The sequence below is a fragment of the Camellia sinensis genome, chromosome 2, assembly GCF_055761805.1.
Source record: "Camellia sinensis isolate YWXY chromosome 2, ASM5576180v1, whole genome shotgun sequence".
Lineage (NCBI taxonomy): Eukaryota > Viridiplantae > Streptophyta > Magnoliopsida > Ericales > Theaceae > Camellia > Camellia sinensis.
The window spans coordinates 148,566,164-148,594,002 of record NC_138962.1 but is presented as its reverse complement, the minus strand read 5'-3'; the positions used below and the strand labels follow the sequence as shown (position 1 = coordinate 148,594,002).

The 27,839-nt window shown below is 35.9% G+C and overlaps 1 protein-coding gene across 1 annotated transcript; it reads right to left on the bottom strand.

Moving 5' to 3' along the window:
- Window positions 1-15,078: 15,078 nt before the first annotated feature.
- Window positions 15,079-21,331, bottom strand: LOC114295312 (glutamine--fructose-6-phosphate aminotransferase [isomerizing] 1-like). Its single transcript, XM_082913101.1, has 6 exons — window positions 21,254-21,331; window positions 16,436-16,543; window positions 16,183-16,288; window positions 15,842-16,092; window positions 15,676-15,766; window positions 15,079-15,350 (listed from the first exon to the last, which is right to left on the bottom strand). The coding sequence occupies exons 1-6, from the start codon at window positions 21,329-21,331 to the stop codon at window positions 15,079-15,081; spliced, it is 906 nt and encodes a 301-aa protein (XP_082769227.1).
- Window positions 21,332-27,839: the final 6,508 nt, after the last annotated feature.

Sequence of the window (27,839 nt, the reverse complement as noted above, 5' to 3'; positions counted from 1 at the left end):
AGGGGTTTTGTTATTTTGACCAATACATGTGTATTTTGGGTCTTAAAATGATCGTATTGATGATTAGTAATGATATTTGAGCCTTTGGGTCAATATTGGAAAAGAGGGGAGAAAAGTCCTAATTTTTGATAAATTTATTAATTTATATAATAAAATTTTGGAAAGTTAAGGAAATATGAATTTGAGTTGGAAAAAATGAAATTTAGTAAGTATGAGAATGAATAGTGGAGTTGGATTGATTAATCACTCACCTTTGAAATTGTTGATAATTTATCTATTGATGCATTTATTATCTGTTTAGAAATAATTGCTTTGAGCTATCGGTGGAGGATAGTCTTGATAGTTGTAGACACTACATGATGATTAGGTGAATTATAACTAATCGGGTGAATTATAACTAATCGGTTGAATATGTCATTGAATATGACTGTTGGAATAATACATCGAATTTGTGTTTTGATTGATCGTGTATATGATAATTGTTTATGTACATTGTATTGTGTGGGAGAAGATAAGGGATGTACTCCACGGTTTAGGGGAAGATAGGGGATGGACCTCTAAACCGGATTTTGTTTGGGAGGAGATAGGGGATGGACTCCATTGATACAGTACTAAAATGTGTATCATTTACGAAGCATGGAAGTGTTTTTATGTGTTATTGATACAGTACTAAAATGTGTATCATTTGTGAAGTATGGAAATGTTTTGTTTGAGATTGATACAGCACCAAAATGTGTATCTATTGTGAAATATAAAATGTTGAATATGAGTTTATATCTCACCTGAAATAGAAATACTGTTGATAAAAGATGTGGTCTCATTTAAATTGTTTGGCCAGGCTCTGAGCCATAGTTGTCAATTGAGTATTGGTAATAAATGGAAAATGGAATAACTCATGGACATTTTAGTCATGGAGTTGAAATGTGTTATAAGCGGATATAACTAAGTTAAAAATTTATCGAATGCTAATGTTTTAGTTATTGTTCATATTATGTTTAGCATATCTCTACTGGGCGTTGGCTCACCCTATATGGGATATCATTTTCAGGTACAGGTATGATGCCACCTCCAAGGACGTAGCTTGGGAGGCTTGATGCTGTTAGACCACCTTTTGTTGTTTTTGTTGTATTACATGCATGTCGATCCTAGGGCTTATTTTGCGTTTTGAGTTAGTACTCTCTTCTTTGTAACCAATTGTTGGCTTGGAAAGGTGTAAGCCCGTAGGGCAATTTACTTTTGATGCCAACATATCATACTTTTGTAATGAATACTCTGATAAATAGAAATATGCTTTATCCTCTTATGTCTATGCATGTCAAGAATGTGGGTTTATCTTGTATTATTTTGAGGGCGTTACAACTTGGTATCAGAGCGTACTGGGTTTGAATACTTTGGGTACGCGGGAAGTGATTAGTATCACAATGGGTTTGTCTCGCTTGCTAGAGACTTATGTGTGATATTACGTGTTTATTTGATACCATGCTTATGTGACTACTTGGGTATGGAATTTAGTTTCTAGGATGTTGATTGGATCCATGGGTTTCTGTGAGTCTTATTGGAAAAGCACTTGATCAATGTTGTTTCTAACCGGAACTCTAGCGACGCAACGGGACTGTCATTATCCAGAAATGAAATTCGTAAGTGTTTATGTGATTATGTGTTTACGTGGAATGAATTATTGTTTTCTAAGTATCAGGACGAGAGTGTAATAGCTTCGGCTAATTTTCTTTTGTAGTTATGGCTATGTCAGGTTTTGATGTAATTTTGGGTATGGACTGGTTATCGTGATACCGGGCTGTTATTGATTGTTACCGCCAGAGGGTCACAGTATGTACCTTGAGCGGGGATTGTTTCCATTTCTTGGGGGATCGGGTTGGTAGTGTTTTGCCACCGGTGTCTGATCCGCGAGGGTGGAGTGAGCTTAGTGGCCTTCTCGCTAACCTTATGAGTAGTGAGTGTGATGAGATCCAGATTGAGTTGCTGAGAGTGGTTTGTGAGTACTCGGACGTCTTTCCCGAGGATCTTGTTAGTTTGCCACCCCATCGAGAGATCGAGTTTTTTATTGACTTGGTGCCTGGCACGGCACCGATTTCCATGGCACTTTACCGTTTTGCCCCAGCCGAGTTGAGTGAGTTGAAGATTCAACTCCAAGAGTTGCTAGATAAGGGCTTTATTCGTCCTAGTGTTTCGCCGTGGGGAGCACCGGCTCTCTTTGCTAAAAAGAAAGATGGTGCTTTGAGACTTTGTATTGATTACCGAAAATTGAATTGGGCTACGGTTAAGAACAAGTACCCTATGCCCCGTATAGATGATCTATTTGACCAGTTGAAAGGGTCTCGTTGTTTCTCTAAGATAGATTTGAGATCGGGTTACCCCCAATTGAGGGTTAGGGAGGAGGATATTCCAAAGATGGAATTCCGTACGCGGTATGGCCACTATGAGTTTCTGGTGATGCCTTTTGGGCTCACTAATGCATCGGCAGTGTTTATGGATTTGATGAACCGGATATTCCGGGAATTCTTAGATCGTTTTGTAGTCGTTTTCGAGGACGACATTCTGATTTATTCACCTTCTGAGGAGGAGCACGAGGAACACTTGAGAGTGGTGCTTGAGTTGCTTAGATCCCATAAGCTATATGCTAAGTTTGGGAAGTGTGAGTTCTAGCTAGGAGAGATCAAGTTCTTAGGCCATGTAGTCTCCGAGAAAGGGGTGTTTGTTGATACATCCAAGATTGAGGTAGTGTAGGATTGGGCACAGCCTAAGAGCGTTTTTGAGATCCGCAGTTTTCTGGGATTAGCTGGGTATTACCGCCGGTTTGTGAAGGATTTCTCCAGGCTAGCTTCACCTTTGACTAGATTGACACGGAAAGGGGTCAAATTTGTATGGAGTGAGACTTGTGAAAAGTCGTTCCAAGAGTTGAAAGTTAGACTTACCACCGCTCCGGTTTTGATTATTCCGTAGAGAGGTTTGGGTTATGCAGTGTATTGTGATGCCTCACGAGAGGGTTTGGGTTGTGTGTTGATGCAAGAAGGGAAAGTGGTAGCCTATGGCTTACGTCAGTTGAAAATACACGAGAAGAATTACCCTACACATGACCTAGAGTTAGCAGCCGTGATTTTTGCCTTGAAGATTTGGAGGCACTTCCTTTATGGTGAGAGATTTGAGGTGTTCTCAGATCTCAAGAGTCTGAAGTACCTGTTTACACAGAAAGACTTGAACTTGAGGCAGAGGAGATGGATGGAGTTTATTGAGGACTACGACTTTGAATTACATTACCATCCAGGGAAGGCCAATGTTGTGGCCGATGCCCTTAGTAGGAAATCCATTAGTGATGTAGCTTGTATAGCCATCCGGGAGTGGGAGATGTTGGGTGCACTTGGCGAGTTTGATTTGCTTCTGGGCGAATCCGTTGAGGTTGCGGCCTTGTTTTCTGTTGTTGCGCAGCCTACACTTGTGAGTCGCGTGTTAGAGGCACAGAGAGGTGACCTTGAGGTAGAATCCCTCCGAGAGAAGATCTCCAGTGGGAAGGTTGAGAAGGGTTTGATTGTGTATCCCGGCCTGAGTGTGAGATACCGAGACGATAGCGATTTCGGTTTTACCTTTCTGTATTTATTATTTTCCGGACTTGGGTTCCGTGATGTTGGTGGTTGTATACCTTGTTGTCATCCTTTAATTCCGCTAGATTGAGTTTTAGGATGTATTGGGCAGAGTTGTTACAGGTTGGTTAGGCTTTGGTTTCAATTCTTTGTTGCCCAGTTTTTAGGAGGTCTGCTCGAGCGGGTCTTCTCGCGCTAGAGCGGAGATTGCACACTCCTAGTATTTTGGTGCTCTGCAGAACTTCTACAAGCATGTTTTTCACGCTTGAGCGGGTTTCTTTACGCTCGAGCGGGTACTCTGGCGCTCGAGCGGGTAGTACTTTTTGGTGTAAGTTCTGGGAGGGGGAAATCTACGCTCGAGCGGACTGGTTTTCGCGCTCGAGCGGATGTACTTTATTCTTGTGTCTTGGCGCTCGAGCGTGCTTACTTGCGCTCGAGCGGACCTAGTTTTTTGTTCTTGACGCTCGAGCATTGTGTTTTTCGCTCGAGCAGGAATGTCGTATAACAGAGGGTAGCTGGGCATTTTTGAATCATTTTCTACACTTCCTCTCTCTCTCTTACTTTTCCAAACCGCCATTTGGGAACTTCTCTCTCTAGAAACTCCTTTCTCTCTAGGGTTTGATCTAGTTAGAGTGCTTTCCTTCCCTTTGGCCTTTGTAAAAGTTGGGTTGATCGTCGAGGGCTACATTTTGATCCGAGAAGCTTGTGATTTAGAGCAACTTCATTCTCGTTATCCTCTTCTTTGGGTGTCATCTTTTGAGGTAGGGATTCCTACTCAATCTTATGGTCTTTGACATAGATTTTTGGTTGTTTTGATAAAGTGTTGAAGTTGGGTAATTTTGGGACTTAGGGTTTCAAAATGTTAAAAGAGGATTTTGTTATTTTGATTCTAAAATGTGTATTGTGGGTTCAAAATAATGATATCATTGTTGGTTGTTGATATTTAGACCATTGGGTCAATATTGGAAAATTGGGTGGAAAACCCTAATTTTGGAAAAATTGTGATTTATATGGAATTGAGTTGGAAATAATGAAATTGGTTCATTATATGGTAGGATAGTGGAGTTAGATTTATTAATCGCTCACTTTTGAAAACATTGATATTTTATCTGTTGGAGCTTTTATTATCTGTTTAGAAATAATTGCTTGGACTACCGGTGGAGGGTAGTTTTGATTGTTGTAGACAATACATGGTGATTAGGCAAACTAAAACTAATCAATTGGATATGTCATAGAGTATGACGGTTGATAGAATACATTAACGTTATGTATTGATTGATTGTGTATATGACCTTTGTGTATATACGTTGTGTGTGTGTAGGAGAAGATAGGGAATGTACTCCACGGTTTAGGGGAAGATAGGGGATGGACCTCTAAACTGGATGTTGTTTGGGAGGAGATAGGGGATGGACTCCACTGATACAGCTCATATGCTTGTCAGTTAATGTGTTGATACAGCTTATATGCTTATCTATGGAAGTGTTGATACAGCTTATATGCTCATCTATGGAAGTGTTGATACAACTCATATGCTTATCTTTGGAAGTGTTGATATAACTAATATGCATATCTGTTGAAATATGGATACAGCTTGTATGCTTATCTGTTGAAATGTTGATACAACTAGTATGTTTATCTATTGTAAAATGGGAAACGTTTAATATGAGTCACAGTCTCATATAAGTGGTTGGCCAGGTTCTGAGCCGTTGATGTAAATTGTGAAATTGATAAGAAATGGAAAATGAAATGAAACATGAAAACAGTGGTCATGAAATGGAAATGGATTATGAATTGATTTATGAAAATTGAACATTTATTAATTGCTAATGTCTTAGTTATTGCTCATACTGTGTTTAGCATATTTCTACTGGGCGTTGGCTCACCCTATATGGGACATTATTTTCAGGTACAGGTAGTATGCCACCTCCAAGGACATAGCTTGGATGATGATGAGAGTTGAAGACTCTTTTTGTTTATTTTGTTTGTATTACATGTATATCAAGTCAAGGGCTTATTTTGTATAGAGTTAGTACTCTTCTTTTGTGTAACCAAGTGTTGACTTGGAAAGCTGTAAGCCCATAGGGCATTTGCTTTTGTTGTTAACATGTAATATTATTGTAAGAACTACTCTGATGAATATAAATGGTTGGTTTCTTTTATATCAATGCATGTCTAGTGATGGGTTTTATGCATTATTTTGAGGGCGTTACAGAGACCGTCTGTTTGTGCCAGAGTCTTGCCGAGAGGAAGTACTCCGAGAGTTTCACCATTCACGTTTTACGGTGCATCTGGGAGGCACCAAGATGTATTGTGATTTGGGTCGCCAGTTTTGGTAGCGAGGTATGAAGAGAGATGTGGCAGTTTTCGTGTCTAAGTGCCTTACTTGTTAGCAATTGAAGGCCGAACATCAGAGGCTAGCGGGTTTGTTGCAACCCTTGCCTATTGCCGAGTGGAAGTGGGAGCATGTCACTATGGACTTCGTTGTAGGTCTTCCGAGGACTCAGCGGGGTAGTGATGCTATTTGGGTGGTTGTAGACCGGTTGACTAAGTCGGCGCACTTCATTCCTATGCGCGTGAGAGATTCGGTCGGTCATCTTGCCGACTTGTATATTCGGGACATAGTGAGGTTGCACGGAGTCCCAGATAGAGATCTTCGTTTTACTGCTAAGTTGTGACAGAGACTAAGTTGACTTTTAGTACGGCTTATCATCCTCAGACTGACGGGCAGTCCGAGCGTACTATTCAGATCCTTGAGGATATGCTTCGAAGTTGTGTTCTTGACTTTAGTGGGTTGTGGGAGAGGCACTTGCCCTTGGTGGAGTTTGCCTACAACAACAGTTTTCAGTCGAGTATCGGTATGGCACCGTTTGAGGCCTTGTATGGTCGACCTTGTAGGTCTCCAGTTTGTTGGGCTGAGGTGGGTGATACACCTTTGTTGGGCCTGGAGTTGGTGAGGGAAACGACGGAGAAAGTTGAGCTTATTCGTAGGAGGCTTGTTACAGCCCAGAGTCGCCAAAAGAGTTATGCCGACCATAGGAGGAGGCCTTGGGCATTTGAAGTGGGTGATCACGTCTTTCTGAAAATATCACCTAGGCAGGGGTTGATGAGATTTGGCAAGAGAGGGAAGTTGTCCCCTCGGTTTATAGGTCCTTTTGAGATCCTTGAGAGGATTGGTGAGGTTGCCTATTGTTTAGCTTTGTCGCCGCAGTTGTCCGGGATACATGACGTGTTTCATGTTAGTATGCTTCGGAAGTATGAGCCGGATCCATCGCATGTATTGGATTGGACCGACTTAAAGGTAGATGAGGATGCCTCATATGAGGAGAGACCGGTTCGGGTCTTGGATAGGCGGGATCAAGTCTTGCGAGGCAAGACCATTCCCTTGGTAAAAATTTTGTGGAAACATCACGGGGTGGAGGAAGCCACTTGGGAACGTGAGTTGGATGTCCGAGAGAAATATCCGGATCTATTTGTGGATGTTTGAGCATATGTTGTATATTTTATTGTATTGTTAAACTTTAAGAGCATTGAACGTGTCTTAAGTTATAAAACATTGAATATGTTTTGGTTTATGGAAGTATTGTAGAACTTGCCTTAAAATGGAAGTTTATTATAACATTATAAATGTTGAATGTGTTGTAGAAATGGAAATGTATCATGAATGTATGATATGGAATTGGGAATCTTGTATATTGGAATTGTTGAATTTCAAGGAAATGCATGTTGTTATAGATTGTGAAATGCCTCTTGAAAAGAGATGGAATGATCAGTAATGGGTCAAGTTATTGTATATTGAAATATAACATTGTTGAAAATTGAGGAAAACTTGTTTTTGAAAAATAGCTTGTACCTAATTTCGGGGACGAAATTCTTTAAGGGGGGAGGTTATAGCGATCCCGATTTTCCCTTCATTGTTTAATTGTATTTCGGACTCGATTCCGTGGATGTGTTGTTGTCTTATTCCTGTTTTCATCCTTTACTCTTTGTATATGAGTCTTGGGTCGTGTTGGGCAGGTTTGAAACAGGTTGGGTGTGTTTGGGAAAACAAGTTGATTGTGGTTGGAAACCAAGGGTTAATGTCCATTAAATTTTCATAATGGTCCATTCATATTCAAACTTGTCCTTTCAAATTCTAATTAGTAGGCTTTTATGACAAACTTGTTCATTTAATATCCTAATTAGTGGTTCATTTAATATCCTTATTAGTATTTATTTAATGACAACTAGTGTCTTTTCATAATCCAACTAGTATTTATTAGTGGGCTTTAATGAACCAATAAATCCTAACTTGACTTTTCAATTCTAACCAGTGGGCTTCTATGCCATGTTACACCAGATTTGCCTATAAATATCACCATTCCCTAGCATGGCAAACACTAGTAACACTCTCACACACACACATTCGACTAAAGGAGAGGAAGGAGAACAAAAGAGAAATCTTGAGAGGAAGAGGAAGGGATGGCTTGCTCTTCATTTTGATTCGAAAATTATTGGGTTTGGAGCACCTTCGAAATCCTTCATCTTCTCCATTTGGTCTCTCCATTTGAGGTAGGGATAACTACTCATTTTTATGATCTTTGACATAAACTTTTGGTCATTTTGATTTAATGTTGGAGTTGAGTAATTTTGGGCATTAGGGTTTCAAAATGAATAAAGAGGGGTTTTGTTATTTTGACCAATACATGTGTATTTTGGGTCTTAAAATGATAGTATTGATGATTAGTAATGATATTTGAGCCTTTGGGTCAATATTGGAAAAGGGGGGAGAAAAGTCCTAATTTTTGATAAATTTATTAATTTATATAATAAAATTTTGGAAAGTTAAGGAAATATGAATTTGAGTTGGAAATAATGAAATTTAGTAATTATGAGAATGAATAGTGGAGTTAGATTGATTAATCACTCACCTTTGAAATTGTTGATAATTTATCTATTGATGCATTTATTATCTGTTTAGAAATAATTGCTTTGGGCTATCGGTGGAGGATAGTCCTGATAGTTGTAGACACTACATGATGATTAGGTGAATTATAACTAATCGGTTGAATATGTCATTGAATATGACCGTTGGAATAATACATCAAATTTGTGTTTTGATTGATCGTGTATATGATAATTGTTTATATACATTGTATTGTGTGGGAGAAGATATGAGATGTACTCCACGGTTTAGGGGAAGATAGGGGATGGACCTCTAAACCGGATTTTGTTTGGGAGGAGATAGGGGATGGACTCCATTGATACAGCACTAAAATGTGTATCATTTACGAAGTATGGAAGTGTTTTTATGTGTTATTGATACAGTACTAAAATGTGTATCATTTGTGAAGTATGGAAGTGTTTTGTTTGAGATTGATACAGCACCAAAATGTGTATCTATTGTGAAGTATGAAATGTTGAATATGAGTTTATATCTCACCTGAAATAGAAATACTGTTGATATGAGATGTGGTCTCATTTAAATTGTCTGGCCAGGCTCTGAGCCATAGTTGTCAATTGAGTATTGGTAATAAATGGAAAATGGAATAACTCATGGACATCTTAGTCATGGAGTTGAAATGTGTTATAAGCGGATATAACTAAGTTAAACATTTATTGAATGCTAATGTTTTAGTTATTGTTCATATTATGTTTAGCATATCTCTACTGGGCGTTGGCTCACCCTATATGGGACATCATTTTCAGGTACAGGTATGATGCCACCTCCAAGGACGTAGCTTGGGAGGCTTGAGGCTGTTAGACTACCTTTTGTTGTTTTTGTTGTATTACATGCATGTCGATCCTAGGGCTTATTTTGCGTTTTGAGTTAGTACTCTCTTCTTTGTAACCAATTGTTGGCTTGGAAAGGTGTAAGCCCGTAGGGCAATTTACTTTTGATGCCAACATATCATACTTTTGTAATGAATACTCTGATAAATAGAAATATGCTTTATCCTCTTATGTCTATGCATGTCAAGAATGTGGGTTTATCTTGTATTATTTTGAGGGCGTTACAACTTGGTATCAGAGCGTACTGGGTTTGAATACTTTGGGTACGTGGGAAGTGATTAGTATCACAATGGGTTTGTCTCGCTTGCTAGAGACTTATGTGTGATATTACGTGTTTATTTGATACCATGCTTATGTGACTACTTGGGTATGGAATTTAGTTTCTAGGATGTTGATTGGATCCATGGGTTTCTGTGAGTCTTGTTGGAAAAGCACTTGATCAATGTTGTTTCTAACCGGAACTCTAGCGACGCAACGGGACTGTCATTATCCAGAAATGAAATTCGTAAGTGTTTATGTGATTATGTGTTTACGTGGAATGAATTATTGTTGTCTAAATATTAGGACGGGAGTGTAATAACTTCAACTCATTTTCTTTTGTAGTTATGGCTCTGTCGGGTTTTGATGTAATTTTGGGTATGGACTGGTTATCGTGATACCGGGCTGTTATTGATTGTTACCGCCAGAGGGTCACAGTATGTACCTTGAGCGGGGATTGTTTCCATTTCTTGGGGGATCGGGTTGGTAACGTTTTGCCACCGGTGTATGATCCGCGAGGGCGGAGTGAGCTTAGTGGCCTTCTCGCTAACCTTATGAGTAGTGAGTGTGATGAGATCCAGATTGAGTTGCTGAGAGTGGTTTGTGAGTACTCGGACGTCTTTCCCGAGGATCTTGTTAGTTTGCCACCCCATCGAGAGATCGAGTTCTTTATTGACTTAGTGCCTGGCACGACACCGATTTCCATGGCACCTTACCGTTTTGCCCCAGCCGAGTTGAGTGAGTTGAAGATTCAACTCCAAGGGTTGCTAGATAAGGGCTTTATTGGTCCTAGTGTTTCGCCGTGGGGAGCACCGGCCCTCTTTGCTAAAAAGAAATATGGTGCTTTGAGACTTTGTATTGATTACCGAAAATTGAATCGGGCTACGGTTAAGAACAAGTACCCTATGCAGCCTACACTTGCGAGTCGCGTGTTAGAGGCACAGAGAGGTGACCTTGAGGTAGAATCCCTCCGAGAGAAGATCTCCAGTGGGAAGATCTCCTGTGGCAAGGAAAGAATTTGGTCGCCAACTTCGAAAGTGTGAAGATATCGATCTCTTCTTCTCTCTCTGTCGATCTCCTCTTCGACTTTCCCTTCGACTTCGACAAGTCTCATCTTCTTTTTTCTCTCTCTCTATCGATCTATCTCATCTTCTTCTTCTCTATCTTTGTCGATCTGTCTACTCTCCTCTCTCTCGAGTTGTTTTCTCTCCTAGGAAGCACGAATACGGGATACGTCGATACAGATACGCAGATATGCTAAAATTTGAAAAAGTAGGATACAAGTACTGCGAGAGGATACGTTCGTAAAAAAAATTATTTTTTATAATTTTAATAATGTAGTATGCATGAAAAATAAAACTTAACATTAAAGTTCCTATTATTAAAATTTTGATAAAGAAATACTAACATTAAAGTTCCTAAAAATAAAAATTTGTAAAAAATAACTTACATTAAAATAGTGTAGGGAAACAAAAAAAAAAAAAAAATGAAAAAAAATAAAGCAGCCTAATAGATAAGGGAAAAAGAAAAAAGAAAAAAAAAAGAGAGCGAGAGCTGAGAGAAGAAACGTAAAAGAGAAAGAGAGCGAGAGAGAGAATGATGAGAGCAAGACAAGAGGCAGAGAGAAGAGTGTGAGAGATAGAGAAAGAGAAAGAGTAAACGAGAGAAAAAGAGAGAGAGAGAGAGAGAGAGAGAGAGAGAGAACCTGTTGTTGCATATAGCTTTTTGCTTTGATTTGTCTTCAAAAGTGAGAGAGAGAACTAGATTTGTCTTCGAGAATGAGAGAGAGAATCTGTTGTGGTCGATCAAGAAAGAACCAAATTTTTGTTTCGATTTGTCAATTTGAGCTTAGGGTTTTCTTCTTACTTTTTTGTTGATTTTGGTTCGTGCATATATGTCTAATTTGAGGATCAGATTTGTATTTTTTCAATTTAATTTCTTTTATTTACGGTTTGCCCCCCACAAAAAAGATTTCAAAATTACGTTTTTTGCGTTGCCGAACATATCTCCCACATATCTATGCGTATCCGAGCTGTATCCAAAATTTAAAAAAGAAAAAAAAATTAGGATACTTTCTGACCGTATCCGATACGTATCTGGGTGTATCGGATGTGTTTCCGTATTCAATATTCGTACGCGGCCTATTTTGGAGTATCCGTGCTTCATAGTCTCTCTCTCTCTCTCTATATATATATATAGATATATATATATATATATATCTATATATATACCTATCTATCTAACAAATAATAAATAAAATATATAAAAAAACCCTAATAAAACCATCTATTTTATAGATAATAATAAATAAAATAAATCATCTATTAAAAACAACTACTAAATTATATATAATAAAAAAATCTAATAAAATCTATAAAATAAATCATCTAATTTTTATTTTTTAAGCATAATTTGTTATTCCTTATTTTCTTGTACTTTTATTTATTATATATATATATATATATGTCAATTAAAAATAATATATATAGATAAATTAAAAATATTATTAAGAGAAATTATTGGGTGTGATACTTTTGGTTTGAAGAGAATTTACAATAAAACCGCCATGTTATCAAAAAAATACGTAATATTTTTTTGACACATCCATGTTTAGCCGTATCCACATACCCGTATCTAATTTTTGGGTACTTTTTAGCCGTATCCACGTATCCCTTATTTAGAGGTTTGTCAAGTCCGACCTCTAGATACGTACCCACACCCTACACTCATATCCGAGCCCATATAATGTAGGCCAAGACTAGTAAAAAAGCCTAAGAAGCATGGGTGCAAGTATGGTACAGGTATGTCGATACAACAAAACCTACGAGTATCTTCCACATGATAAACACCAATATTTATGCAAAGCTTCTTGACAAATATCTTCCACAGATTAAAGTTTCTAGCTAATCTTGTAGAGATTAAAGTTTCTAGCCAAGGGTCCTGGACTCTGTATGCCATAAAACTATTGAACGTCATTACTAATTTCAAATAAAACATATTAGATTGTAACTGTACAACTACAATTAATATTGATAACCATCTACCCCATGTAATATATGAGAAAAGACACTTCAAAATATATGTTAGAATTGTCTGATTAAATCACCTACAATGGAACTACGTTAATTACTAGTTAAAGATAGTCCTCAACTTGAGGGACTTCAATTACTCTACAAGAACCACCTACACTCACAGATTCTGTATCTCCTTTCGTACACATAACAATGAGTCGATATAGCGATCCTGGTTCTTCCTCCTTTGATTGTTGTATCCGGACCTAGGTTTCGTGGAGTTGGTTGTTGTAAATGTTTTGTTGTCATCGTTTAATTCCATATGTTCGAGTTTTAGGATGTGTTGGGCATGTTTGTAACAGATTGGTTGAGCTTTAGTCCTAATCCTTGTTGCCCAGATTTTTAGTGTTTCGCTCGAGCGGAGTTTGCATACTTTCAGTATCTTGTGCGTCTGCAAAACTTCTGCAGATGTATTTTTCACGCTCGAGCAGATTTCCTTACGCTCGAGCGAGTCGCGCTCGAGCGGCCCTCTTTGCGCTCGAGTGGGTGTTCATGGTCTGTAAAAGTACTGGAGGAGTGTAATCTACGCTCGAGCGGGTTTTCCTTTGCGCTCGAGCGGGTATTATTGCGCTCGAGCGGGTCATACGTATATCAGTTGGCAACTGGGTCATTTTAGATCACTTTTTCAACTCTCACTCTCTCTTTTCAAAAACCTATTTTGAGAGCCTCTCTCACTACATTTCACATTCTCTCTAGGGTTTGATCTAGTTTGAGTGATCCACCCCCTTAGTGTCTTTGTAAGAAGTGTAGAGCTTGGCTTGAGCTACTTATCAATCCGAAAATCTTGGGATTTGGAGCACTTTCGATTTTCTTCATCTTCTCCTTTGAGCTTCGACTTTGAGGTAGGGATAACTACTCATATTTATGGTCTTTGACATAGACTTTGTAGTCATTTTGATGTAATGTTGTTGTTGGGAAAGTTTGGGAGTTAGGGTTTCAAACCTTAAAATGTAAAAAGAAGGTTTTTGTTCTGTTGAACTAAATATATATATTTGGGCCTTAAAAATGAAGTTATTGAGGTCTATTGATAATATTTGGACCTTTGGGTCAATGTTGAGAAAAGGGGGAAAATGCCATGTTTGGGTATATTTGGGTCATTAGTGTAATTAATGACAATTATTATGGAAATATGAAATTGAGTTGAAAATAATGAAACTGGCTCATTATGAGATAGAATGGTGGAGTTGGATTCATTAATCACTCATTTTTGAAAATATTGGTAATTTATCTGTTGATGCATTTATTATCTGTTTAGAAATATTGCTTTGGGCTATCGGTGGAGGATAGTCTTGATTGTTGTAGATACTGCATGATGATTAGGCAAATTAAAACTAATCAGTTGGATATGTCATTGAATGTGACAATTGGAATAATACATCGAATTTGTGTATTAATTGAACATGTACATGATAAACGTTTATATACATTGTATTGTGTGAGAGGAGATAGGGGATGTACTCCACGGTTTAGGGGAAGATAGGGGATCGACTCCTAAACCGGATGTTATTTGGGAGGAGATAGGGGATGGACTCCATTGATACAACAAATATGTGTATCTATTGAAGTATTGATATAGCGAATCTGTGTATCATTTGTGAAGTATGGAAGTGTTATAATGTGTTATTGATACAGCAAATATGTGTATCTATTGTGAAGTATGGAAGTGTTTTGATATGAGTTGTTATCTCATTTAAAAAGAAAGTGTTTTAAAATGAGGTGTAATGCCATTTAAACTGTCTGGCCAGGTTCTGAGCCATGTTGATAAATCAAAAATTGTTTAAGTAAAGGAAAGTGGAATGACACAGATTTTTGTCATGGATCTGGATTGAGTTGTGTATTGGTTATATGAGTTAAATATTTATCGAATGCTAATATTTTAGTCATCGCTCATATTATGTTTAGCATATCTTTACTGGGCGTTGGCTCACCCTATATGGGACATCATTTTTAGGTTCAGGTATTATGCCGCCTCCGAGGTCTTAGCTTGGATGGTTATGGGAGTTGAAGACTCTCTTATTTATTTTTGTGATTATTTTGTGTATTACATGTAAATCAAGCCAATGGCTTATTTTGTATTTCGAGTTAGTACTCTCTTTTTGTAACCAAGTGTTGGCTTGGAAAGTTGTAAGCCCATAGGGCATTTACTTTTGATGTCAACATGTAATACTTTTGTAATGAATACTCTGATGAATGAAATTGTACTTTATTCTCTTATGTCTAAGCATGTCAAGATTGTATGATTTATGGGTTTATTTTGAGGGCGTTACAGTCAACCTTTGCGAGCATAAAGTTGTTGAATAACTGACTACTGCTTGTTGTGCACAAACAAGAACATGTCAGCAGAAAATGACATTTGCAATCTCAAAAGATGTAACTATTCTTCATCATAGCAAAACTAACCTGAAACAAGCATCACGGGTAGCAATAACAACAATTAGGAGATTTTCATCAACCAAGGCTAGAGGACCATGTTTCATTTCACCAGCAATTATTCCTTCACTGTGCATAAGTGCCACCTCCTTCATTTTCAAGGCCCCTTCAAAAGCTGTTGCATAGTTATATCCTCTCCCAAACACAAGCAATGACTGCTCAGCAATCAATAGTTTTGCAAGATCCTTCATTTCCTGGTCAATCTTCAGCACCTCCAGGACTTTGCCTGAAAAATAAAAAAAATGATAAATAATTAGAAAAATGTTCAGATATTACAAAATGAGCATTTTTAACAACATACTTCCTTGGCCATAAATAGAAGGGGAAATTGTGTTTTAAGGGGAACCATACAAAATAATTGCAATTTTCATAGAGGTGCAAGTGGGTCTATGTCCGGTGCAAGTGCAAGTCGTGGCATGGGGCACAACATCCACTTGTACCTCCATGAAAGTGCAATTATTTTAAGTTGTTCTCACTAAATCTCACTTTCACCTAAATTGAAAGTCTATGAAATCTGCAACATGACAACAAAAGAAACCAACAAAACATACTTGGCAATTCAAATAGGCCCTCTATTATAGACTCTTTTCTTGCTTGACTAGATGCTAGCATAGCCTTCACTACTATTTGACTAGTATATGCCTGTTGGCAGAGGTAATGAGATAAACTCAAAATATAACACCGATAAAAAAAACTAAACAAAAATAAATTTTATACCTTGGTACTAGCCATACCAATCTCAGCACCAGCATTTATATGGACACCACAATGTGTGTTCCTAGCAATTGCACTACCAATAGTATTTGTAATGCCAACACATGGTGCACCATTTTCCAATGCATACTCCAATGTATGTAATGTATTTGCAGTTTCACCAGATTGTCTAACAAAAACAGTTATATTTTCTCTGTATATTGGTCCCTGCCTATCCAACAGATCACTAGCAACCTCCATTATAACATGAATACCTGTGAATATTACAAATAAAAATAGTTTTAAGTTAGTTGGTAACATCAAATTTCAAAATCTGTTGAAATTGACATGCAAGAAGTACTTACCAGAAAATTCTTCCAATATGGGTCTTGCTGCTAAGGTAGCCTTACAGCTTGTTCCACAACCAATAAAAACAATATGTCTGCTACTCCTGATAGTTCTCAGGTGACACTTCAGTCCATTCAAAAGAAAACTTTTTGCTTTGCATGAACCTCCTTGTATAAGTTTGCTTCACATTATTGTTGTCCGAGATTTTGGTTGTTCATGAAATTATTTTTGCACATGATGCTCATAATTTCATTTATTTATTTGCTCAACCTCCATCTCAAGAATGGATAATGCAAGCTGCATAGAAGCAGGTCTAGCGAGGCCGCCATTGTGTTTTCCTTTGCCATGATCAAACCTAAGGATTGACGCAGCTCCATCCTTAAGCAACCACCATCAAAAGTAAATTACTATCTGTATAGTAATGATATGCAAACAGAAAATTCATACAAAATTTTCATACAGAATGATGTGGCACAAGATGGACATTTCACTTTAAAACAAAACAACCATGAAAATGAGTTTAATTACAATAATGGCATTGCCACATCATTCTTGTGAGAGTTTTTTGTATGAATTTTATGTATCAATAGATTTTTGCATATCTATATATGTGTTTTCAAAGTCATTATACTAGCTGACATCAATGATATAATCATAATAGAAACCTCACAATTAGTGAAGACATTGCTGAGCTCAAAACACTAGATCGGTTAAATATAAAAGCGAAAGAAAGTGATCACGGAAAGAATATACCCAATGGTAAATAAAACAGCTAAATTAAAATAAAAAAAACATGGACGTTTCCATGACATATCAAACCTAACAAAGCAGTTACAAATCCCGATACAATCATATTACTGAACAAGAGAGGATTTTGTGGCACCTTGGTATCTCAAGCCTCTGATCATAGATAAATATACAGATTGTAAGACAATGAGATCAACACCTGGATATTAGGCTTAATCCAGCTGTACTGCTAGTTAGTATTAGTAGTTCTCATCCAGGGCTGCAGTTTTTATTTTTCTTTTTTACAATATATATATATATATATGTAAGTATATTGGCTACCACTCTATAGCCTTAGTGTCACGTCCCCAACCCGCCTCCAAAGGTTAGAGAGGTAACCGGCTAGTAATCTTAGATTACCAAAGGCCTATCTTGACAAAACACAAATATTTAATAGAATAATGGGGCCACAAGCCGATTTTTTTTTTAACAACTAATCAGAAAATAAACATGTCCATTGAACAATGCATAACTAACATGAAAATATTACATATGTATTATGTTTACATTACCCACACAAGTAAATTAAATACAACCATTCACAAGACACAATTTCGTAATGTAGACTCCACCTAAGCGTGAACTCCAAGAAGGCTATCTTAATAATCTTCAAATGCAAACTCTAATTGTGCCCTTCGTGTTACTCACCTACATATATATATATATATATAAGGAAGGGGGCGAGCCCCAGTAAATAGTAATACAGTAAAATAGTAAATGAATGAACATCGATAAACTTTATTAAAACCAAGCGCCATCTAATTTTGAACATAATATAATTTGCACATGATAATAAAATCGAACTTGCAGGCATATACATAGCGATGACATTCTCAAAGCATTTCGAAATGGGACATGGTCCACAACAGGTGGCAGAAGAGCTCAGTTAGCAGAAGATTATTGCCTTGATTCCCAAAAACTAGGAGATTTCAAGAAGTCATCTTAATACATGATACAAAAATATAGAATGTTCATTCATAACAAATATAATATCTTAGCTTTCATAAACATATCATATGTTTGCATTTCGGATCATAATTTTTAAGAAACATAACTTTACTACACTACTCACAATGAGCTTGGTCCCGATAATGCTTTCTAATGGTCTGACCTACATGATGTACATACGCATAAACATCAGTAACAAATTACAATTAATTGAACCTACTTTTCCTTTCTAATTAACTTAATTAAATTCCTACTTTAATTTTACTAATCAATTAACTTATGTTGATTCTAGCTTACTTAATCCTTAATTGGACTTATTTTGTGCATATGGATGTTTAGAGAGGAAGAGAAATAAAATGTAAACAAGAAGGTACTTTTCAAAATTTGGCTGAAATAGGCAGTTCGCTCAAGTAGTTCTTTTACCACTTGAACGGTGAACATGAGTATGCAAAAATTTGGCTCTGCAAAAAATAGATACTGGATTCTTCATAACTTCGCTCGAGCGGTAAACAATCCGCTCAAGCGGTCTGTGAAAATTCTGCTTCGAAAATCAGAAAAATTCAGCTTCCAAAAATACAATTTCTATGACGACCGGCCTTCTTTTTCTCTTTATTCTTTCTTTCCTTCGCTTCGTTCTCTTTTTATCCCTGTTGAATTGAAGTGTCCAGAAAGGGTTTCCAAATACTTTTCTTCTGGTGTTGAAATTTTGTTTGTCCCAGAGGGTGCACGGGTGAGTTCGGGGTGCCGGGGACAAAGTTGAAACTTTGAGCTGTTGGGCCAGGACCGCACGAGCGGAGCCCTAGGCCGCACGTGCGGTATTGTACCGCACGAGCGGCGGGAGTGGCCGCACGAGCGGCCAAGCTTGACACCCAGAAATTGGCTACTGTCTAAGAGCTCAAGAGCGGAGAAAATGGCCGCACGAGCGGCCAACTGGGCAGTCCGAAACTCTGTTTTTTGTATCATTTTGATCCAAATATATCTCTCATTATACTCATCTCCCTCTCACTCTAAAACATATATTTCTCCCCCTTCTCTCTAGAAAACCTCCTAAAACATCTGTACACTTTTATTTTGCAAATTTGTGGGTCAAGATCTTCATCATCTTTCTCTCAATCTTGAAAATCCAAAGCTAGGGCTTCACTTGGGTGTTGGAGATCCAAAGTTTTTCTCATCTTTGAGGCTAGGGTTTCAACTCATCTTTCTTCATCAAGCTTTAAGGTAGGGATTTCTTGAGTTATATATATAGTTTTGCTATTTTGGTGTTGATTTAAAAATATTCTTGAAGTTTTGTGCTAGATTTTAGATTTTGGTTCAAAATATTGAGAATCTTTAATATGGGTTTGAAATCTCTAACCTTTACTACTTCTTGAGGGTTTCTCTCTATTAAACACATGATGAATGATTATGATGGAGTTTCTTTTAGAAAATGATGAAGTTTTTGCTTTCAATGAAAACCCTAGAAATTGGGGCTTTTGAAAAATAATGAAGATGCCTTGAAATTATTTATTTTCTTGTATCAAGAGGATGTATGAGAGTTAGTCTCACCAAATGTCTAGCAAAATAGCAACCTTTGATATATGAATATATATCTAAATGGAGGCCCTCTTTCATACATTCTTTGATAAAAGCATGTTTGTGTAGAGTGGTAAAGTAGTGAGTTGTTGAGTGCCTTAAGTGTTGTAAAATACCTAATTGTAAAGTAACGGGAAGTGAAACGAATGATGACATGTTAGCCATATTGAAAGTTTGGTTATGACGAATTAATGTTGAGGAATTGTTGTGGTGTGTCGAAGACACATGGCTATTGTGTGAAATGAGAAAGTGTAATTATGCGTTGGAGACGCATGGGTACCTTGTGGAAGAACATGGTAAGGAGGAAATGGAAATGTGATGTTGAATATGGTTGTAGACATACTTCTTTCTGTTAAATATAAAAAAATGCTATGAGTTAGTAATTGTTGCATCATATTCTCAATTGTTTTAAAGTCATCATTGCATATCATGACATGAGTTGGAAAAGCATTTATTTTGAGAAAGATCATTGTAATGAGAACTAATGGAAATGTGTATGGGGTAAATACGTTGGTAAGTCCGGATAGAGGGTGTAGATGAGTTTGATAAGTTGGCCTGAGTGTCCAAGGTGAAAGACCCGAAAGTCGCGCGGATAGGTGTCGAGCCTTCCGGTTAGCACCGGTAAAAATGACAGTTTGGTAGTGCTCGTAGAAACTACTTGAAGACACCAGCCTAGGGATTACCAATGTCGCATTTACCGCCCCTGTTGATTTAAATATTGAAAGTTTGAAATTGATGAGATTGCATTGAATATCATTGAGAACATGGTGGTTTCAAAATAGTGCATTGAATATTGTTGAGAACATGGTGATTTTGAAATAGTGCATTGAGATAAAATTTCCTTCAACATCGGCACTTGCATGGCATTACATATGTATTTTTAACGTTGATGGTACTGGCATAACTGTATATACTTTGTGAGGAATCTCTACTGGGCTTTATGCTCACCCCTATAGGAATTGGTGTAGGTAAAGATGTGGTGACCCCGCCAAGCTAAGGGCGTGGAGATGTTTGAAGAAGATTAGTTTGATTCTTATTTTGTTGTGATATTTGTTGTAAGCCAAGGGCTAATGTGTTTGGGTCCGAGAGACCATTATATGTAACCGGGCTATTGCCTTGGAACTTGCAAGCCCTTGAGGGCCTTATTTGTTGTAAGCTAATGATTTCTTTTGCATGCTATCGGTTCATGTACTAGTTGTAAATAAATGTATAATGGCATGTAAGGATATTTTGGTAACATTTGGAACTATGTAAATGATTACGGTTAATATCTTATTTTGAAAGTGAGTTGATGTAACAGTTATATGGGTAGTTCATGTCTAATTATTTCGGGGCGTGACAATTTCAAGGCTAGGGTTCATGCAAGACTTGATTAAAAACATGTAATTTTACAATATAACATGAGAACAAGGCTTATTCCCAAATCATTTGTATCAAAGCTTTATTAATTTCAAAATTAAAATAAAAATCTCATGAACTTGACATCCTCCAAAACCCTTCTTCGTTTTTCTTTAAAAACATGAAATTAAAGTTCCAAAACGTGTAGAAATCATGAGGTATTTAAAGTTTGAATTCAAATTCATGAAAATTAATAGAAATCAAACTCAAATAATAAATTTCTAAACCCACTTCTTTGTTCTTAAGTTAATTGAATTTTCTTCCATTTTCTTAAATTAAACCTCAATTTCAGATTTATATGTTTAATCCATGCATAGAAGATTACAATCTTTAGGAAAACATTTGTTTACAAAGAATTTGGAGATTAATTGACTTAAAACATACTTCCCATGAAATTTTCTTGAAACCCATCTCAACTGAAAGTTTCTTCAAATCTTTATTTTTAATTCTTCCAAAATCCATCTTGAATCAAGTCTAGATCCTTTAAACAATACTAGAAAGAAGATGAAGTTTCTTATCTATATGGGTCCTATTACAGTGTGCAACCCCCTTAAGAGTTGGAGGCTTTTCCCAAATTAAGCCAAAATAGCTACTTTTTTCCCAAACTAGGCCTAGGTTCGACGGAATTCCCAAAATTGGCTAAAGCGCTATTACAAACCACGCTTTCACTGTTTCTAGGGCCCTCCCACGGAAAATTTGTGAAATAGTAAAAGGGTGGTTACAAACCACACTTTTAAGGAAATTTCATCTATACATAAAATGTGGTTAGAAAGCATGCTTTTAAGCAAAATTTGTTTTCTTCAGAAAATGTGGTTCACAATCACACTTTCACTATTCATTGTGCTTATAAATTTTGTTTTCTTTAGAAAACGTGATTCACAATCACGCTTTTACTGTTCACTAAAGAAAGCGTGGATTACAACTATAGCGATCCCGGTTTCCCTTTTCTTTACTTGTTATATACAGACTTAGGTTCCGTGGAGCTGGTTGTTGAGAGTATGTTGTTTGCACCCTTTAATCCTTATTTTGAGTCTTGGGTTGTGTTGGGAAGATTTGGAGCAGGTTGGTTGAGCTTAGGAACCAAGTCTAGTTGCCCAGATTTTGGCTTGTCCGCTCGAGCGGGGGTTTGGACGCTCGAGCGGGAAATACACCCATCCAGTATGTCCTGTGTAATGTTGGCCGCTCGAGCGGGGGATTGGACGCTCGAGCGGGAAGTCGTGAGTGACGCTCGAGCGGGGAGTTGGGAGCTCGAGCGGGGACCTGTCTGCAAAAACTTCTGGGAGTGTGCATTCGCCGCTCGAGCGGGTGTTTGGCCGCTCGAGCGGGGGTTTCCCGCTCGAGCGGGGCGACTGGTATAAAAATCCGAGATCCGACTTTCTGGATCATTTTTCATCTCCTTTTTGATTTTAAAACCCTAGAACCGTCTTCTCCCTCTCCCTATACACCTTCTCTCTTAGGTTTGATCTACTTAGAGTGTATTTCTACCCTAAGTCCTTTGTTAAAAAGATAGAGTGGGTCGAGGGTTTCCGTTTAATCTGAACAATCTTGGGTTTGGAGCACTTTGGTTTTCGTCATCTTCTCCATTCGAGTTCTTTTCTTCAAGGTAGGGATTTTCTACTCCAAACTATAAGTTTTGTTCTAAGTTTTGGTATTTTGATATGTTGGGGATACTTTGGTAATTTTGGGAAAAACCCTAGTTGTATTAATAAATTAATTTGTATAATTAATTCATGGAATTGGGGAATTCATTGATTAAATGGCGTAGTTGGTTAATTTAAATCACTCGTCTATTGAATTGCTGGTATATTTATTTCCAAGTCTAGAAATAACTGTTTTGGGCTATCGGTGGAGGGTAGTCGTGCTTGTTGTAGACACTGTATGTGGATTAGGGATAACTGAAACTAATCATTGATTAAGTCATCAATTTTTGACTGCTGAATTAATACAGACATTATGGGTATTGATTGTGTGTTGTATATGTTGTGTGTTTGCATACATTGTTTTGTTTGGGAGGAGATAGGGGATGTACTCCACGGTTTAGGAGAAGATAGGGGATGGACCTCTAAACCGGATTTTGTTTGGGAGGAGATAGGGGATGGACTCCATTAGCATCACTTTTATGTGTGCTTATTTATATTGAAGTGTTTTATTGATACAACACTAAAATGTGTATCAAACTGGAAGTATGAAGTGTTTTGATTTGAGCCTGAGTCTTATCTGTTTGTTGACACTGGATGAATGTGAATATATTATGTATGGTTCACTGTTGTAAGGTTGGCCAGGTTCTGAGCCATATTGATAATGTTGGAAAGTAAAACATGTCTTAGGCATTGGTGTCATGAAACTGTAAAATGATGTAATTGATTTTCTTGGTTAACCATCTATTGAATGCTATTGCTTTATTCAATGCTTATATTTGGTTTAGTATATTTCTACTGGGCTGTGGCTCACCCTTTATGGGAACATCATTTTCAGGTTTAGGTGATAAGCTACCTCCCAGGACTTAGCTTGGAAGGATTTGGATTTTGAAGATTATCTTTAGTTGTTTGTTTTTATTTGATAAATAATCAAGCCTAGGGCTTTATTTGTATTTGAGTTAGAACTCATATTTTGTATCCAAGTGTTGGCTTGGAAAGATGTAAGCCCATAGGGCATTTAATTTGATGTTACATGTAATGTTTTTATTTAGTAATTCTCTGAAGAATGAATTAATAAATTGTTTTCTTTAAGTAATGCGTGTTGATGATATACATATAATAGGTTTTTTTTTGAGGGCGTTACAACAACTACGCTTTTAACATTGTAAAATCCGTGTTTAAATGAAAGTGTGGTTCGTAACCATGCTTTTACAACTTATATAAAACTCCCCCAGCCCCCTCATTTGCAATCACGCTTTTTACACTTACGTTTTTTTTGAATTCAGGCGACTCTCTGCTCTCAGACTCTCACTCTCGCTCTCGCTCTCGCTCTCCCTCTGTTCTTAGACTCTCTCTCTGCTCTCATTCTCTCTCTTTTCTCTCTCTCCATCCGTGGGTTGCCCTTTCTCCTTCCGTCGGTTGCTCTCTCTCACTGGTATGGCATTTGTCTCTCTCTGTCTCATTTGTATTTTATGTGTTTATTGTGTTTGTGAAAATGTGAATGTTGGTACAATGTGGGTATAATGTGGATAGAATAGGGTTTATGAATGTGAAAATGTTGTGAATTGATGAAAATGTTGGTAGAATAGGGTTTGTGAATGTGAAAATGTTGTGAATTGAAATTGATATCAATGTGGGTAGAATAGGCTTTGTGAATTGAAATTGTGGTTTTGAATTGGTAAAATGTTGTGGTTTTGAATTGTGAAAATTTTCTAGGGTTTTCAATTGAATGTGAAATCATAAATTAGGGTTAGGGTTTTGAATTGTGAAATCAGAAATTAGGGTTAGGGTTTCAGAAATTAGGGTTTTGAATTTTGAATCCTGTCTATATTTTTGGCATTGTGAATTGTATTTTTTGCATTGTGAATTGTGAATCCTGTCTATATTTTTTGAAATTAGGATTTGGAATTTTGAATTGTGAATAAACCAACCTATATTTGTTGAATTGAAAATTTTATTTTTTGCTTGTTAATAAAAGGAATTTTTTTTAATTAACAATAAAATTATGAGAATTGGTAATTGAAATATATTTTTAATATCATTAAAAATTATTATTTGTCTTAATGATTTATTAATAGAATGAGCCATTGTCAGACAATCAGAAATTTAAAAAGACATAATGTAATTTTTAAAATTACAATAGAAAATTTATATTTTAACCAAAATTTAAGTAGTATATTTGTAATTTATCGTTATTATTTTTGAGAAAGGTATATATAGTTAAAAAAAGAAAAGAAAAGAAAAGAAAAGAAGGGTATATTTATTTGAAGGTTGCCACACCCACATAAGTGTGTTTGAAACATGCAACAATTACGGATTGGTAGCTACAAATGATCTATGAAATTATTTGACTTCGGTAGTCATAAAATAACGGAGAAGAATAGTGAGGCTTTTCTCAAATTATGGCAAAATAGCAACCTATTTCGATTTCCCAAACTAAGCTAAAACAAATCTTCTTATTCTTTCGGTTATCTCTTAAGCTACATCATTAGGCCACTATAACTAGTACAAATGATTTTTTTGGGTTGTTTTAGGAAATATGTTAAAAGCTAATTTTTCGTTTTTTTTTTTTTTTTTTTTTTTTTTTTTTACTTTTTGTGAAAAAAGTAGAGAAATGATGTGACCCAAAAAAATTTAGAAGTCAAAAAATGACTTTTAACCTCTTTGCGAAAAGAGGCCTTTCAAGCCGTCCTCAAAAATGCTATTACCAAAACATTGTATATAAATAAAAAATTTTTGTTTAAAAATTATGTTTGAAAAAATTAAAATTTTTTATTTATAAAATGACTCATTCTCGAGAATTTTTACCCAGTTGAACTATCCAATTGACTTATTCCCTATGTGTCTGGATTATGTTTATTCAATTAAGGTTTATATTTTTATGATAGTCGGATGTCTGAATCATTTTACGTATTTCTTAACTAATCTTGGAATCCACACAAAACGTCCCTTCCACATAGATTAGACAAATCTCAAATAATACCTATAAACATGACCTCAAGAAATTGATAACACATAATGAGAGTTCAACTTGAGACCTGAAAGGAGCATATCTAATTTTTAACACATAATGAGAGCTCATTAATATTAATCAAACTCAAGTTTGACTCGGTTCGGCTCGATAATTTTTTGTAATGTTATTAATATTGTGTAAATAAAAATAAACGAGTCGAGCTTGACGAACCGAGCCGAGCCGTTAACAAGCTGAGTCGAGCTTGTTCATGAAAAGTTCGACTCATTTGCAGCCCTATTTGAAACGACTCATGATTGGGAATTTGGGAGAAGTTGATTTCAAATATCACTATACTTGACTAGAAATAATATAAAATTACAACTCATAATTATTAACTTTCAAATTTTTTATTTTTATCTTTTATAACTGAGTATCTAAGTCAATTTATACACACCTCGACTATATTTAAAATTATAATATATGCATCAAAAGAGAGTCTTAAAACATTCTAATTAATAGTCCATAGAAATTTCCTAGGCAAGAAGAAAAAAAAAAAATGGCACTTTGATGGGTAAGCTTGTGTTTCATAATACCAAATAATTGCTATGGATGGCCCAATAGATTGACATGGATTAGTATCCAAAATTTACTACATAGATTTAACCACCAACATAAGCCCATAAGCCAAGGCACAAACCTCTTTTGAGAACATGAAAAAAATTAATTTATTGGTTTATTTTGATTATATTATCTCTCTATTTTTTTTTTGTATGTTCAAGAAAAAAAAAAGAGTAAATAAATTAAATTTTTTTCTTACTTTTCAGAACAAGCCAAAATGAGCTTTTTGTTTGAATTTCATAACAAAGCCTCTATGACCTCTAAAAAGTGGATGAGGGTTACCATTTCACATAGGAAATAACTTTGTCATTAAGATCCCTAATGGCACAAGTTTGAGTAAATAAAATTAACTTATCTTTAATTGTCCATAAATCGCAAGAATTGGATCAGTAGTTTTAAAAAATTAAGAACAATGTTTGAAACCTCTATTTCATATTGTCCAAATCAATCGAGTTATTTCAACTCAATGAAAAAAATAATAATTTCATATAAAGCTTACACTATGATTTAAGATTTTTGTATGACTTGTCCAATTTTGTCGAATCTCACTGAATAAAAAGAATACTTGATAGAATGAAGTGTTTTTTAAATGTGTGATATATCTGTCTACTTTATCAAAATACTAAAAAATAGATCAAGATTTATCAAAAGAAAACAAAATAAGTGTTTTTTAAATTGGTCCCACTTACATGCGTATGATTAAATCATTGCCTAAATTAACGGTTGTGTAGAGTTATTATTTATTTATTTATTTATTTGGAGTGAATGCCTTTTAAAAATTGATCATATTGAGGGAGGGAAGCCCTTGCCGCAATGGTAAGGTTGTTTTATTATGCTGATAATAATATAAAATAAAATAATTCTATTATAATTCGAGTGTTATGGATTCAAATCATAGAAATAATAATGTCTCTGGATACTGAATAACGCGCATGCATATATCTGATCTTCCTCTAAACTCTGCCATGACTGTAATCTTTGGAATTGTCCCTTTACAGATCTTGTAAATCAAAATGGGTCATTAGCTAAAAATCTTATAGTTTTGTTATAAACAAACAAAATTAATCATAAAATTGAATACAAATACATATATACACATAAAATTTTATAGAGTTTGTTACTATTTTGAAAAATTTTATCCATCTATATACATTTTGTGTACAGTTCTATAACCATTTTTGTATTCTTAGACTTATTCAAAATTGGAAGTTATTGCTGCTATGTGATTCAAAATTTCTTTTTGTTTCAATTTCAATAAACATTTTTGTATAGGACATCTATACATGTGTATGAATTCCAAAATGGATCATATGAACAAAGCATATCCAACCTCAAAAAGAATGAGAAAAAAAAAAGAGCAATGACAACAAAGAATTAAGACAAGAAGTATAGTTATTTTGATGTTTTTTATGAATTAAGACAAGAAAGCAATGACAACAAAGAACCTTCACGCAGAAAAGATAAGAGTCTCCACATAGGAAGTAAAAAAAAACTCCACGTAGAGATGAAATCTCAGCCGTTGTTTTATACGAATAAAAATAAGTGAACAAAAATGAGAAAATAAGCACTAAAAAAAAAAACTCCACGTAGAGATGAAATCTCAGCCGTTCTTTATGTGTTGTAAGCTTTTTTCTTAAAAAGCTAAAAAATCCAAAACATAAGGTTCATTTTAACTTATATTTTAATTAAAAAATGAATAATGATTATTGGATTACAATTGCTGATTGCTTAAATAAAATTCATATAATTATTTTATGAATTG